The sequence below is a fragment of the Bos taurus genome, chromosome 24 (genome assembly GCF_002263795.3).
Source record: "Bos taurus isolate L1 Dominette 01449 registration number 42190680 breed Hereford chromosome 24, ARS-UCD2.0, whole genome shotgun sequence".
In the NCBI taxonomy this organism is placed as follows: domain Eukaryota; kingdom Metazoa; phylum Chordata; class Mammalia; order Artiodactyla; family Bovidae; genus Bos; species Bos taurus.
Window position 1 is genome coordinate 41,831,114 of NC_037351.1, and position 13,829 is coordinate 41,844,942.

At 43.9% G+C, this 13,829-nt stretch overlaps 1 protein-coding gene across 1 annotated transcript in view; it reads left to right on the top strand.

Moving 5' to 3' along the window:
- Positions 1–13,829, top strand: part of RAB31 (RAB31, member RAS oncogene family) — an 81,616-nt gene that overhangs the window by 44,190 nt on the left and 23,597 nt on the right. The window contains exons 4-5 of the mRNA NM_001076944.1: positions 4,757–4,828; positions 5,722–5,828. Of these exons, the coding sequence (NP_001070412.1) occupies positions 4,757–4,828; positions 5,722–5,828 (179 nt within the window). The remainder of the gene's footprint in view (positions 1–4,756; positions 4,829–5,721; positions 5,829–13,829) is intronic.

Genomic DNA, 13,829 nt, shown 5'->3' on the forward strand with positions numbered 1-13,829 from the left:
GTGAAAGCAAAATAAATAAGTTTCTTTATTATAGAAAATTTCAGAGCCTTTCATGTACCAATAATACTTTGTGAACTCCAGGGAAGCATTATAATATGTTGTTCAGTTGCTAAGTTGTGTCCGACTCTTTGCAACCTCGTGGACTGCAGCATGCCAGGCTTCCCTGTCCTCCACTGTCTCCCGGAATTTGCTCAGACTCATGTCCATTGAGTCGGTGATGCCATCCAACTATCTCATCCTCTGTTGTCCTTCTCCTGCCTCAGTCTTTCCCAGCATCAGGGTCTTTTCCAATGAATCAGCTCTTCACATCAGGTGGCCAAAGAATTGAAGCTTCAGCTTTACCATCAGTCCTTCCAATGAATATTCATGGTTGGTTTCCTTTAGGATTGACTGGTTTGATCTCCTTGCTGTCCAAGGGACTCTCAAGAATCTTCTCCAACACATGGTTCAAAAGTTTTAGTATGTAGCAGTTCCTGAAACTTATTTGGCCAAGAAACCTTTCTCTCCAAAAAGCACTTCAAGGGCACAGTGTTCTGCAGGACACTCCCCTTGGGAAATACTGAGCCGTCTTGATTTCTATGCCATTTAATATTTTTCAGAAACTTGAGTTTAATTGCTGCCCAGTATTCCAGCTATTAAACCAACCAATTATGGTTTCTTTGAGGCCACCTCTGATCATCCCCTTCAGAAGTGAAACTGTTGAGTCACAGTGTACGAATGTTTCAAGACTTTTTTTTAATTTTAATTTTACTGGAGTTGATTTACAATGTAGTCTTAGTTTTAGGTGTATTGCAACATGATTCAGTTATACATATATTCTTTCGTTTTTAGATTCATTTCTCATGTAGCTTACTTATCACAGAATGCTGAGTACTGTTTCCTGTGCTATACAGTAGGTCCTTGTTGGTTATCTACTTTATATATAGTAGTGTGCATGTGTTTATCCCAAGCTTCTGATTTATCCCTCTCCCTCACATTTGCTCTTTGGTAACTGTAAGTTTGTTATCAATATCTATAAGTCTGTTTTTTAAGTAAGTTCATTTGTATCTTTTTAAAAAATTAGATTCCACATATAAATGATATCATATGGATTTGTCTTTCTGTGTCTGACTTACTTCACTCAGTATGATAATCTCTGGGTCCATCCATGTTGCTACAAATGGTATTATTTTGTTCTTTTTGTAATAGCTGAATAATATTCCATTGTGTGCCCCAGGGATCGAACCTTCGTCCCTTAGTCTCCTGCATTGGCTGGTGGATTCTTTACCACTAGTGCCACTCGGGAAGCCCATATATATACCACATCTTCTGGATCCATTCCTCTGCCAGTGGAGTGTAGGTAAGCCTTTGTAAATACATTGTCCAGATGCTTTCCAGAAAGGTCATGCCCATGTATCCCTCTGGTGGTTGCTGGAAGTGGGTGGCACTTTGCACCTGTGAAAGCTGAGGGTCTAAGACGCTCAGAGGAGGGCAATCCCTTGCCCTCACCCTGTAGACATCCGGCAGTTACAACACAGTCACACACATAAACGGACATAAACAGTCATTTCTTTTGAGCGAACACATTTGTCTGTTCTCGGCGCCCTGTGCTTCTTCGAAACGATTAAATGTCACCTGAGAGTTATCTGAACTCTTTAATGTGGCATTCTAGATATAGTTAGGGAGGAAGGGATTTCGAATTGACCTCTATTGCGCTGATTTTCAAATAACCTTTCAAGGTGAGTTGTTTTGATAAGTTTTGTCAACCTCCTGTGATTGCGCACTTGGTTTCTAGAAGAATCTTTTACTCAAGTGTTTCATCAGTCTTAATTCCGACCTCATGGAAATGGAATGATGTCATGTTGAATACTGAGGCTGTTTGTGGTGCCTTTGTTTTATATTTGTGGGGGAAGCATACACATTGTAGGCGAGATGTGATTTATCTTTCTGTCCTCCACAAACATCCTTTGGTCAATGCGTTATTGGGTTTTAGAACTGAGACTCGAACTTTAGCTCATTTAAAACCCCCAAGTCCCCGGCAATAAAGTTGAAGTGGCTTCACCCCTGGATTTATTTCAAAATGCTTCCATTTGGAGGAAGGAAACAGCAAGTAATGCATTATATAGAAAGCTCTAATCAATAATTCATGAGACCTGTAGACCACTGACTGTTCCACATTCACTCCATGGCATTACTGCTGAGAACAATTTTAGAAGATCCACAGTTTGTGTCTGAGTTCGCGAGTGTCTCGATTTTCGAGATGTACATTTGGTACTGCCTCTCCTACTTCAAGTGTTTAAGTGGACTTTTCTTAGATGGAGGCTGTTTTGGAAAAATGGGCATTTTATGTAATTGGGCTGCAGGGACACTTTATTCCTTTCCATTAGCAAAGCAGGAATGTCTAGCAAATACATGGCCTTTTCCTCCGTTATGGCAGGGATTCTGATTTTGGTTTCTGCATCTGGAGTGGGTTGCCAAAAAATGGACTAAAAATAGATGTTTGAGGGCTGACAAGGACAGCCCAGAGCTGGGTAGTCAGTGCTGATGGAAAGCTCTGTCCTCAGTGAGTCATGGTCAGTGGCCAGGGCCCTCCTGCTGGGAACTCCTGTGTCCATCCTGAGCTCCGTGTAACATGTGCCCCCTTCTGAAAACCACACGGGTGCAGGGCAGCTTCTCATGGAGTGGAGACTCGCCCGAGGGCCAGAGGCTGGGACAGGGGCCTGGTGAGGCCGTGCTAACATCCTGCAGTAGAGGGGAACCTCGGGAGTGGACATGGCGTCCAGTTTCCAGATAGGATCATTTCAACTTGGCCAGTGTTGGTTCAGTGAAAAGCATTGCTCAGGAAGTAAACAAATGATGGTTTTATTGTTTGCTGGGAAAATGTCTGTCCTTCCTCCCCTCCCTGCTCCCCCCAACCCCGACTCTCTAGCAAATATGGCTGCTTTTATTTTTATTATTTTAAATTTGATTTTTATTTCATATTGGAGATTTACAGCGTTATGTTACTTTCAGGTGTACAGCAAAGTGATTTTTATACATATATATAAATCCATATAAGAGACATGGGTTTGATCCCTGGGTTCGGAAGATCCCCTGGAGTAGGAGATGGTTCTTGCTGGAAAATCCCTTGGACAGAGGAGCCTGGCAGACTATGATCCACAGGGTCGCAAAGAGTCGGACATGACTGAAGCGACTTAGCAAGCACATATCCCTCTGAATCTACTGTTTTATATATAGTAGTGTGTATATGGGGCTTCCCAGGTGGCACCAGTGGTAAAGAATCCATCTGCCAATGCAGGAGACACAAGAGATGTGGGTTGGGAAAAACCCCTGGAGGAGGAAATGGTGACCCACTCCAGTATTCTTGCCTGGAGGATCACATAGATTCATCATAAGCTACACATAAGTTTAATCACATAAGCTACAGTCCATAGGGTCACAAAGAGTCAGACATGACTGAAGCAACTTAGCCTGTGTGCATGGTGTATATATGTTAATCCAAAACTCCTGACTTATTCCTCCTAGCTTTCCTCTTTGGTAACCGTAAGTTTGTTTTCTATGTCAGTGAGTCAGTTTATGTTTTGTAAAGAAGTTCATTTGTGTTGTTTTTTTTAGATTCCACATATAAGTGACATCATAAGATACTTGTCTTTGTCTGACTTTCCGTAAGCAGTTCTTTTTATTTTTTCTCCTTTAAATATTTATTTATTCATTTACTTGGCTGCGCTGGGTCTTAGTAGTAGGTTACAGGATTTTCGTTGTGGTGTGCTGGGCCCCTTGTTGCGGCATGCGGGATGTAGTTCCCTGACCAGGGCTCGAATCCGGGCCCCCTGAATTGGGACTGTGAAGTCTTAGCCACTGGACCACCAGGGAGTTCCCTCGGAAGTCACATCTTTAAATACATTCTTGTGGATGAGTAAGTGCTTCCCTCCCCAAAGCCACACCAACTCCAGTTATGATGACTTTTTAATACTTAATAAATTAATAGTCCATCATTGCTTTTGTTTTCATTTCTTCTATTATCATTGGACATGTTTAAAAATATTTATTGGCAATTTATAACTCTTCCTCTGTGATTCATCTATCTATATCCTCTGTTCATTTTTCTATTGAGCTGTTATCTTTTTCTCATTGTCTTTCAAAACCCCTCTGTGAAGTATTCTTCAGATATATTCAAATATGTTTAAAAGTATATTCTTCAAAATAGACATAAAATCTGTGTGTGTCCCCGCGATATGTATCCATCCTACCTGGGGATAAGTGGTTCTTGGGGGTCAGTGGTTCTGACCAGCGATGATTGCTCTGTTCACGTTTAGAGCAAAGCTCATCTCTCTCACCGTTTGTTGAGAATTTGTAGGAATTGCCCAGCCCCGAGGGCAGAGGCCGAGGTGCCCCAGCTGAGGTGTTCCTCCCTAGAGGCTGGCCCCAGATTGTGTGATCTGTGTCCTTAGTAGACATCTTATTGTTGTATCATCCTAATGAGATTGTCCTGGTCCATCATATAAGATAAACAAAGAGCAGTAAAGAAAAGAAAATTCCTAGGATAGCCACACTGATAATAACATTTATTTTTGGCCAGGCCCAAGAGTGAGTTTCACGGTCTGTAAATCACAAGGGTATGAGCTGTGGTGGAGGAAAATGTATTATCTGAGTCCTGGGGAAGTCCTGCGGGGGAATCCAGGGATCCTGTGGGGCTGATGTAGAATGATAATGTTATGGTCATGTGGGATTGTATAAACATGCTTACCTTGGCCTAAAACTGTCCCTTGTTCCTCAGTTTCACTCCCTGGCCCCCATGTACTATCGCGGATCTGCGGCGGCTGTCATAGTGTACGACATTACCAAGCAGGTAGGAGCCCCCTTTAGAACGCGGGTGCCATTTATGGCCTCTCTCTGTTCTGGAAAGACCAAAGCAGGGACTTCACTGCCTGAGTCCTGCCTGGAGCCTGGGATGAGGTTGCATAGTACGGTGCAACAGTGGTTGCTGGGAATGAACACTAAATGCTGAGTTTATCTCGTCTATACGTAGCAAGTGGAGAAAGAGTTGGGAACCCACACAGGTATTCTTACCTGGAGAATCCCATGGACAGAAGAGCCTGGTGGGCCACAGTCTATAGGGTCTCAAAGAGTCAGACACAACTGAACGACTAAACAACAACAACATGTAGCAAAGCCTTTCAAATCTATTTGGTAAATTAAACAACAGTCATCATTCATTTTTAAAATTGATTCTCTGTTCGTAGGGCTAAGGTCATGCCTGCTAATACTGTTCTCCAGAATGTTCAGTTTTTTTAAGAAAAGGAAAAGTATTTTTCAGTTTTGCATCTTTGGTTATTGTTGTTGTTTAGTCACTAAGTCATGTCCAACTCTTTTGTGGAAAAAAAAAGATATATATATATATATATCTGTTTTTTCTTTTCTGATAAATCATGAACAACATTGTTCAGCCCTGTAGCTTCATCTTATTCATGTTAAGGCAGGGCTTTAATTTAAAATTAATGTTATTTGTAGAAGGAAATTACTAACATGATTATCTTCATCAAGTTTATGTTTTACATAAACCTTTTATAGCCTATGTGAGTAAAACTTAGCTAATACTAAATTTTGTGCCAAGATTGAGGTAGTGTGTTCATCTGTATGTGTGTGCCCCCTGAAAATATTTTTCTTCAGTGGATTATATTGGGTTTGTATTTCTGTGTGGTTGAGGGGTCTTTCCCAAGGTTGACTACACTTTTGGTTTAGGATTCATTTCATACCTTGAAGAAGTGGGTGAAAGAGCTGAAGGAACACGGTCCGGAAAACATCGTGATGGCCATCGCCGGGAACAAGTGCGATCTCTCGGACATCAGGTGAGAGGAATTGAAAAGATGTGTGTGGGGCTCATGTTCTCCACCTTGAATGTCTGTGCTTGAAACGCTGTCATACCCACGTGGTTAAGTCTGTTCTGTCATCATTTAACCCATGTCATCCACTTGTGGTCATCAAGGTGTTATTCAAGCAGAGTCGAGTTGAGGGGAAATAATTGGGAAATGCAAATATGAGGGAGCACTCACTCATGAATATTACCATCAAGTCTCCTGTACAGAGCACAGTTACACTCCTGACTCTACATGTCTTTGGGCTAAATGGTTTCCTTATTTTTTTTAATAATATATTTATTTTACTTGGCCTCACCAAGAGGCTTGCAGGATCTTAGTTCCCCAACCAGGGATGGAACCTGGGCCTGGCAGTGGAAGCTCGGGGTCCTAAGCTGTGGACCACCAGGGAATTGCCTTATTGTTGTTTATTGTTACCTTTCCTGTTGTTTTTGTCATTGTTACCACCATTACCATTTTCATATGGGAAGGAGTGTTAGAATTCTTCACATTTTCCATAACGTCCTGTTCGTTTTCTTTCCAGACTTTAATTTAAAGGATGTGGCTGGGTCAGTATGAGCTCACTGTTTTGTTCCAAGATCTGAATTTGGTGCCTCATGTGTGAACACTTGGGCTTCCCCCAGAGAGAGTGGAGTGTCTGCCTTGGCTGTTTCTGGGCAGTCATTGTGAGCAAAGAGCAGTTAGGAAAATAGGACCCTAAAGCGTGTGTGTATGTATGTACGTATATACACATGTTTTTTCTTTTCTGAAAAATCATGAACAACATTGTTTCAGTCCTGTAGCTTCATCTTACTCATGTTAAGTCAAGGCTGTAGTTTAAAATTAACATTATTTGGATATTGAACTTCTGCTGGAGGAAGGTTTGTAGGAACCCAAATTACGTGGACGAGAGCTGTGATGGTGGCTTTATCTAGTCTGATAAGCAAACTATTTTTTACTAAATAAAACTGAAATAAAAAAGGAAACGGTGAATTTGCATTGTCTCCCTTCCCTGGTTAATTTAATTCTCAGCAATGCGAGTACTTGATTTCCGTAAAGACCACAACCCACACTTCAGGTTTTGCTAATCCAAACATGATGAAACCAAAGCGTGATGAATATTGAAAACAGACCTTGTGGAAACCCTGAAGGTAGTCTCTGCCAGGTTGCTCTGTTTCTTTGGGATTTCAAAAGCTTTATATCACATTGCATCAGGTTGGTTTGTAATCACACCTGTAACCACCACTTAATTGTTTGTTTTTCAGGGTACAAATCTTTAACTCTCTAGACTTAGTTTAGGGCTCTGCCTTCTTTACTGTAATCCTGAGACAGCCTGATCATCTAGAATTCCCAGCTGAATGGCCTTCACTTCTGTTGTTGGAAGGAGGTGGGGTGGGCAGATGGAGGTGGGCTCTGCTGAGAGAAAGCCTCTGCTGTCAGCCGACACCACGGATTGTGGTAAAGGTGTGACTTTCAGTGAACTAAGCCTTGAAGATCGTGGGAACACTGGTGGGTGACAGTTTAAGCAGAAAATGATTTAAACGTGAATGGAATTAGGACTCTTGATTACAGGGAATTGAAACCCAATTGAAATTAATTTCAGGAAAGAGTGGAATTTGTTGCAAGATACTCATGGCTCAGAAAGTAAAGAATCCACCTGCAATGCAGGAGACTCGGATTGGATCCCTTGGTCGGGAAGATCCCCTGGAGGAGGACAGGGCAATCGGATCCAGTATTCTTGTCTGTAGAATTCCATGGAGAGAGGAGCTTGGTGGGTTATAGTCCATGGGGTCGCAGACAGTTGGACATGACTAAGTGACTAACACTTTCAGTTTTCACTGGTATCCACATGGTGAAAAAACAGAGGTGCCTTTAGCTCTGGTATTTGGTTTGTTCCATTTTTGGTCTCTTGAAAGATCCTGGCCTGACACTGTGTTTCTAAATTGCCGTAGAAGGATTGCCCCACATCATGACACAGCATTTGTGGCCGAGGAAGAGGATGTGATTGGTACGTGATTTACACGAATATAAAACTCTGGAAGACAGTTGGGCAATTTCTTTTAAAACCAAGCATGAAATTATTGTGTGTTTAGCAATCACACTCTTGGGGCATTTATCCCAGAGCAATGAAAATGTGGGTTCACAGAAAACTGGCACATGAGTGTTCATAGAAGCCTTGTTAGTGGCAGAATCAGTCCGGCTGTCCTTCAGTGGACACAGCAGGCGTGTCACACTGTGGAATACTACTCAGCAATGTAAAGAAACAGAACAGATGCAAGCCACCTGGACGAACCTGCAGGGAAATACAGCTGAGTAAGTAAAGCCAGTACCAAGGGTTTCATGGTGTATGATTCTACTTGTATAATGTTTGGGGAGTGAAGCCATTTTTGAAACAGAGAGGGATTAGTGGTTGTGGTCAGGATGATGTGTAGGGGGCCGGGGGAGGAAGGGCAGCAGGGACATCCTTGTGATGCCAGAACTGTCACCTCTCTGTGGGGGAGGGGGTGGCACACAAACCCACATAGGTGATAAAACTATGTAGAACTTAATTCACACAGAGGAGCACCAGTAAAACCAGGGGAATCTGAATGAGATGGAGTGTGGGTGTCAGGATTCTGGGTGATATTATAGTTTTGCAAAATGGTGCCATTTGGGAAAACAGGGCAACGTGTACAAGGACTCTCGGTATTATTTCTTGTAACTCTGTGTGAATCCACAGCTACTCCAGTAAAAATTTCAGTTCACAAAAACTGGATTTAGATTAAAAAAAAAAAAAGTAAATCTTAGGCAGTGGTGTGTGTGTGGATATATATATGTGCACATACATGCATGCATATTATATATGTTGTATACGATGAACTAAAGCTTTGTAAACAGACTGAGCCAAAGAATGAATTTAACCACTCCCTGTGCCCTCCCTGCGCCCCCCCCCCCTCCACACACATGCTGTACAAAAGAACAACAGGGGAACTATATAAAAACTCCCATTTAGGAAAACCTGGAGGGGGAAGCCTGCTGGACTGGTCCTTGCCCCAAGGATAAACTTTCTCCCTCTAGACATAAATAGTCTGGTAAGTGATAGGCCTGTGAACCTCATGGGCACCTGCTGTTGATTCCTGTCCATGGCAGTAGAGTTGAGTTCTTGGTCAGCCAGTCCAGCTGCTCCGGATTCCGCCTGCTGGTACGACTTTTCTGGGGCATTAGCCAAGTATCTACACTCAATACCTTATTTAGAGCTTGACCTTCTTTTACTTTAATCAAGTACTTGGCTTCTTCTGTAATTGCCAGAGACTACAGTTTGGTTTTCACTGGGAGTTGGAGAAGGAGCGTATATAGATTGGGATGTATGTGTGTGTGTGTAGGGGGAACCAGGCTCACCTAACAGACTTTGGTTGGTTGTGTAAGCCTCTTAATCCTTGTGCCGAGCTATGCCTGGCATAGTTTGAAAGTGCCCTGGAATTGAAATGGGATTAACTCCCTGACTCGACTCAGCCCACTGGAGGCACTATGGGAAGTACAAGGAAAGAAAAGAAAGTGCCTTCTTAGACCGCTTGCCTTTGTTTGGGGAGCCAAGGGGGCCACAGGGTGGGAGAGCGAGAAGGTGCCTAGTGAGCGATAAAAACTGTGTTAATAAAGTTCCACGTTCGGGTGCAGGGAGGACAAACGGATTCAGGAACAGGAAAGCCCACAGTCACGGAGGTGATGGGGAAGGCTTGTGGATACCACGTGTCACACATTGGGCTGTTCAGGAGGAGCTGGGTAGGAGGCGACTCCTGGAAGGGAAGACAGTGGACAGAGGCATGCATGAGGGAGGGCCTTTGACAGGTCTACGCTTGGGAATGGGGAGAAGATGATGGGTGGTACGTGGACAGTCTGTAAACAGCTTACAAGTGTGTGGAGTGTCTGGGTTGATGTGCGTGGCCGGGGTGGTGATCCCCTGGGGTCCTGCCGCCTGCTTGTGTCTCATACCCGGGGCTCCATTGTCCATCAGTCATGACTCTGTCTTCTCCTGAGCCTCTGTGGCCACAGCTTCTTCTCAACGTAGAGCTTCGTGGAGTCACCAATAACTAAAGCTGGGGAGCCTAGCTGCCAGCCTCAGGGCAGGCATGGGGGCCACTAAGGTTCCTGCAGCTTCCCGTGTAACAGCCAGACCGAGGGCCTGGGCTGACGCCCGGATGGTGCAGGCTCGGCCCCGCTGTGCAACTGCCCGAAACACACACCAGCCCCATCAGAAGTCACCAGGCACCAGTGGTTTCAAGTTTGGGGAGAAAGTCAAGGGCTTTAACAGATGAGAAATATATTTGGAAATACATATTTTTGACTAAGAATACACAAATTGCTTTCACTTCTTACATTTGACTTTAAAGCTCATTCCAGTCTTCACAGTGGGCCAAAATTGGTCTAAGTGTTTCTTTAAAATTATACAGACCAAATAATTGAACTTTAGATGTTGGGTGATAAAAATCCAATTTATTCCAAATACCAAAAAGCACAAAAGCCAGTGAATGTCAAAAACCACTCCTGTACAAGATGTGGAAATATGCTGGAAGTTTTAAAACCCACCCAGGGAATTCCCTGGCAGTCCATTAGTTAAGACTGAATTTTCACTGCCCCAGGTTCAATCCCTGGTCGAGGAACTAAGATCCCACAAGCCTTGAGGTGCAGTATAAACAAATAAGTAAGTAAAGGTCTGTCTAGTCAAGGCTATGGTTTTTCCTGTGGTCATGTATGGATGTAAGAGTTGGACTATAAAGAAAGCTGAGCGCCGAAGAATTGATGCTTTTGAACTGTGGTGCTGGAGAAGACTCTTGAGAGTCCCTTGGACTGCAAGGAGATCCAACCAGTTCATCCTAAAGGAGATCAGTCCTGGGTGTTCACTGGAAGGACTGATGTTGAAGCTGAAACTCCAATACTTTGGTCACCTGATGCAAAGAGCTGACTCATTGGAAAAGACCCTGCTGCTGGGAAAGATTGAAGGCAGGACGAGAAGGGGATGACAGAGGATGAGATGGCTGGATGGCATCACCGACTCGATGCACATGGGTTTGGGTGAACTCCGGGAGTTGGTGATGGACAGGGAGGCCTGGTGTGCTGCAATTCACGGGGTCACAAGGAGTCGGACACGACTGAGCGACTGAACTGAACTGAAATGAGTGAATGAAATCAACACACCCAGCATTTTCCTCCTGTGAGATAAGGAGGTGTAGAGTCTGCCCTGTTACAGTGTGTGCTCTGAGCCCTGAGGTGCATGATTTTCTGTGCTATGTGGGGGCTGAGCCTGCATCTCTCATCCAAGCAGGAGGAAGGAATTGATGATTGTCCTCCCCAGACAATGATCTGGGATTGCTTTCCATTTCAGTTATAAAGTAGTCTATAAAGACGGTTGGATGGCATCACCAACTCAATGGACATGAGTTTGAATAAACTCCAGGAGATAGTGAAGGACATGGAAGCCCGGTGTGCTGCAGTCCCTGGGGTTGCAGAATCCAACACGACTTAGAGACTGAACAACAGCAACAACTTAATGAAGAGTCTATAAAACATTTATGTGTATCTTAAAGAATCATATGAATTTTAAAGAACAAAATAAACAGCTCTGAACCTGCGAGTGCGCCTCCCTCTCCAATCACATCCCCTTCCCTCCCCGCACAGGTCTCTGCTGCTGACTTCTGCGATAGCCATGCTTTTTTCCTTCGTACTTTGCCACCCATGTTTGCCTTTCTAAACAATAGGCTCAGGCTTGCCTGCTTTTGAACTTTGCACAAATGAAATAACCTATGTGTCTTAGATGATGTCTTGTCTCTCACCCTGGGAGATTCCTGACGAAAGTTAACTGTACTTTGCCTGTTTCCAGCACACGGTTCTATTTGAACTGAGTGTAACACAGCTTGTCTCCCCATCCTGCAGTGGTGGGTATTTGCGTGATTTCTGGCTTGTTGTTACTACGAACAGTGCTTCTTGAGTATTCTTGCACATTTCTTCGTGCCAAGTGTAAGCATTCCTCTAGGCTCGAGTGTGTGAGAGTCTAATTGCTGAGTCATGAGCTCAGTTTTACCAAGGTGACACCAGGGTTCTCCAAAGGGGACACAGGCTGTGCAGGAGACACCCAGTGCTTTCTGCCCTTAGTGCTGTAAGACGCCAGGGCGAGGAGAGACAGCTGATAAGAATTTCAGTTTGCTTTTCCCCAGTTAGCAGCCAAGTCGGCACATTTTTATTTATTGGCCATTGAGATTTCTCCTTGTGTGAAGAGCCTGCTCATTCTTTTCTATTGGGATGTTTACCTTAATCTTACTTATTCATAGCATGTGGTGGCTCAGTGGTAAAGAATCCACCCACCAATCAGAAAACATGGGTTCCATTCCTGGGTTGGGAAAATCCCCTGGAGAAAGGACTGGCAACCCACTTCAGTTTTCTTGTCTGGAGAATCCCATGGACAGAGGAGCCTGGGGGGCTACAGTCCATGGAGTCGCAAAGAGTTGGACACGAGTAAGTGGCTGAACAACATTTGTCTATCTATCTATCTGTTATCTATCTTTGATAGTATATGCTGAAATATCTTCTTCAAATTTATGTCTTATATTTTCACTGTCTTTATATTTTTACATCATCAGACATCTATAATTCCTGCCTAAGAGAATTAATCAATTTTTTTCCTTTATACCTTTTTTGGCATGGAGGGTAGAGGGAGGATGAGTCATTTAAGAAATCTTTCCACACCCCTAAGATCAAGAAGATATTCCCTGTGTTGATTATCTTTGAAAAGCTTTGCAGTTTTGTTTTCCTGTCTGTCCTTAAGTCACTTGGCCTCGATTTTGTATACACTGCCTCGGTTCTCCTATGTAGATGGCCATGTGTCTCTGCACTGCTGGTTGTAAAGTCCGTTCTCTCCCATCTGCAGTCTCTCCATCTCAGTCCTATGTCACGTGCCCTGGTGCATAGGTCTGTTTTTAGGGCTCTCAGTTCTGTTTCACCAGCCTGCTTAGTCACCGTCACACCTATACTCCTCTGATTTAATTATCACAGCCTTGTCATGAGTCTTGATAAATGGTCTTAGACCTCTGATATGGCCCAGAATCTCTGTAACTGATACTTGTAGGCCGCAGAGAAGGTTTCATGAGAGTGTATGGTGTGACTGTGGATTTGTATGTTCTGGTCTATTGGAGATTAGGAGAGAGTTGGGGCCCAAATCTCCATGTGTGTATTGGGGAGTGTTTATTTTTATAGCTAATTTTAAACTTAGTAGTCTGTGTGTGTTCAGTTGTGTCTGACTCTTTGCCACCCTCTGGACTGTATCCCGCCAGGCTCCCCCATCCATGGAATTCTCCAGGCAAGAATACTGGAGTGGGTTGCGATTAACTTGTCTTCAGGGGATCTTCCTGATCCAAGGATCAAACCCTGGTCTGCCCGTTGCAGGCAGATTCTTTACCATCTGAGTCACCAGCTCAGTTCAGTTCAGTTCAGTCGCTCAGTCATGTCCAACTCTTTGCGACCCCATGAATCGCAGCACGCCAGGCCTCCCTGTCCATCACCAACTCCCGGAGTTCACTCAGACTCACGTCCATCGAGTTGGTGATGCCATCCAGCCATCTCAGCCTCTGTCATCCCCTTCTCCTCCTGCTCCCAATCCCTCCCAGCATCAGGGTCTTTTCCAATGAGTCAACTCTTCGCATGAGGTGGCCAAAGTACTGGAGTTTCAGCTTCAGCATCATTCCTTCCAAGGAAATCCCAGGGCTGATCTCCTTCAGAATGGACTGGTTGGATCTCCTTGCAGTCCAAGGGATTCTCAAGAGTCTTCTCCAACACCACAGTTCAAAAGAGTCAATTCTTTGGTGCTCAGCTTTCTTCACAGTCCAACTCTCACATCCATACATGACCACAGGAAAAACCATAGCCTTGACTAGACGAACCTTTGTTGGCAAAGTAATGTCTCTGCTTTTGAATATGCTATCTAGGTTGGTCATAACTTTCCTTCCAAGGAGTAAGCGTCTTTTAATT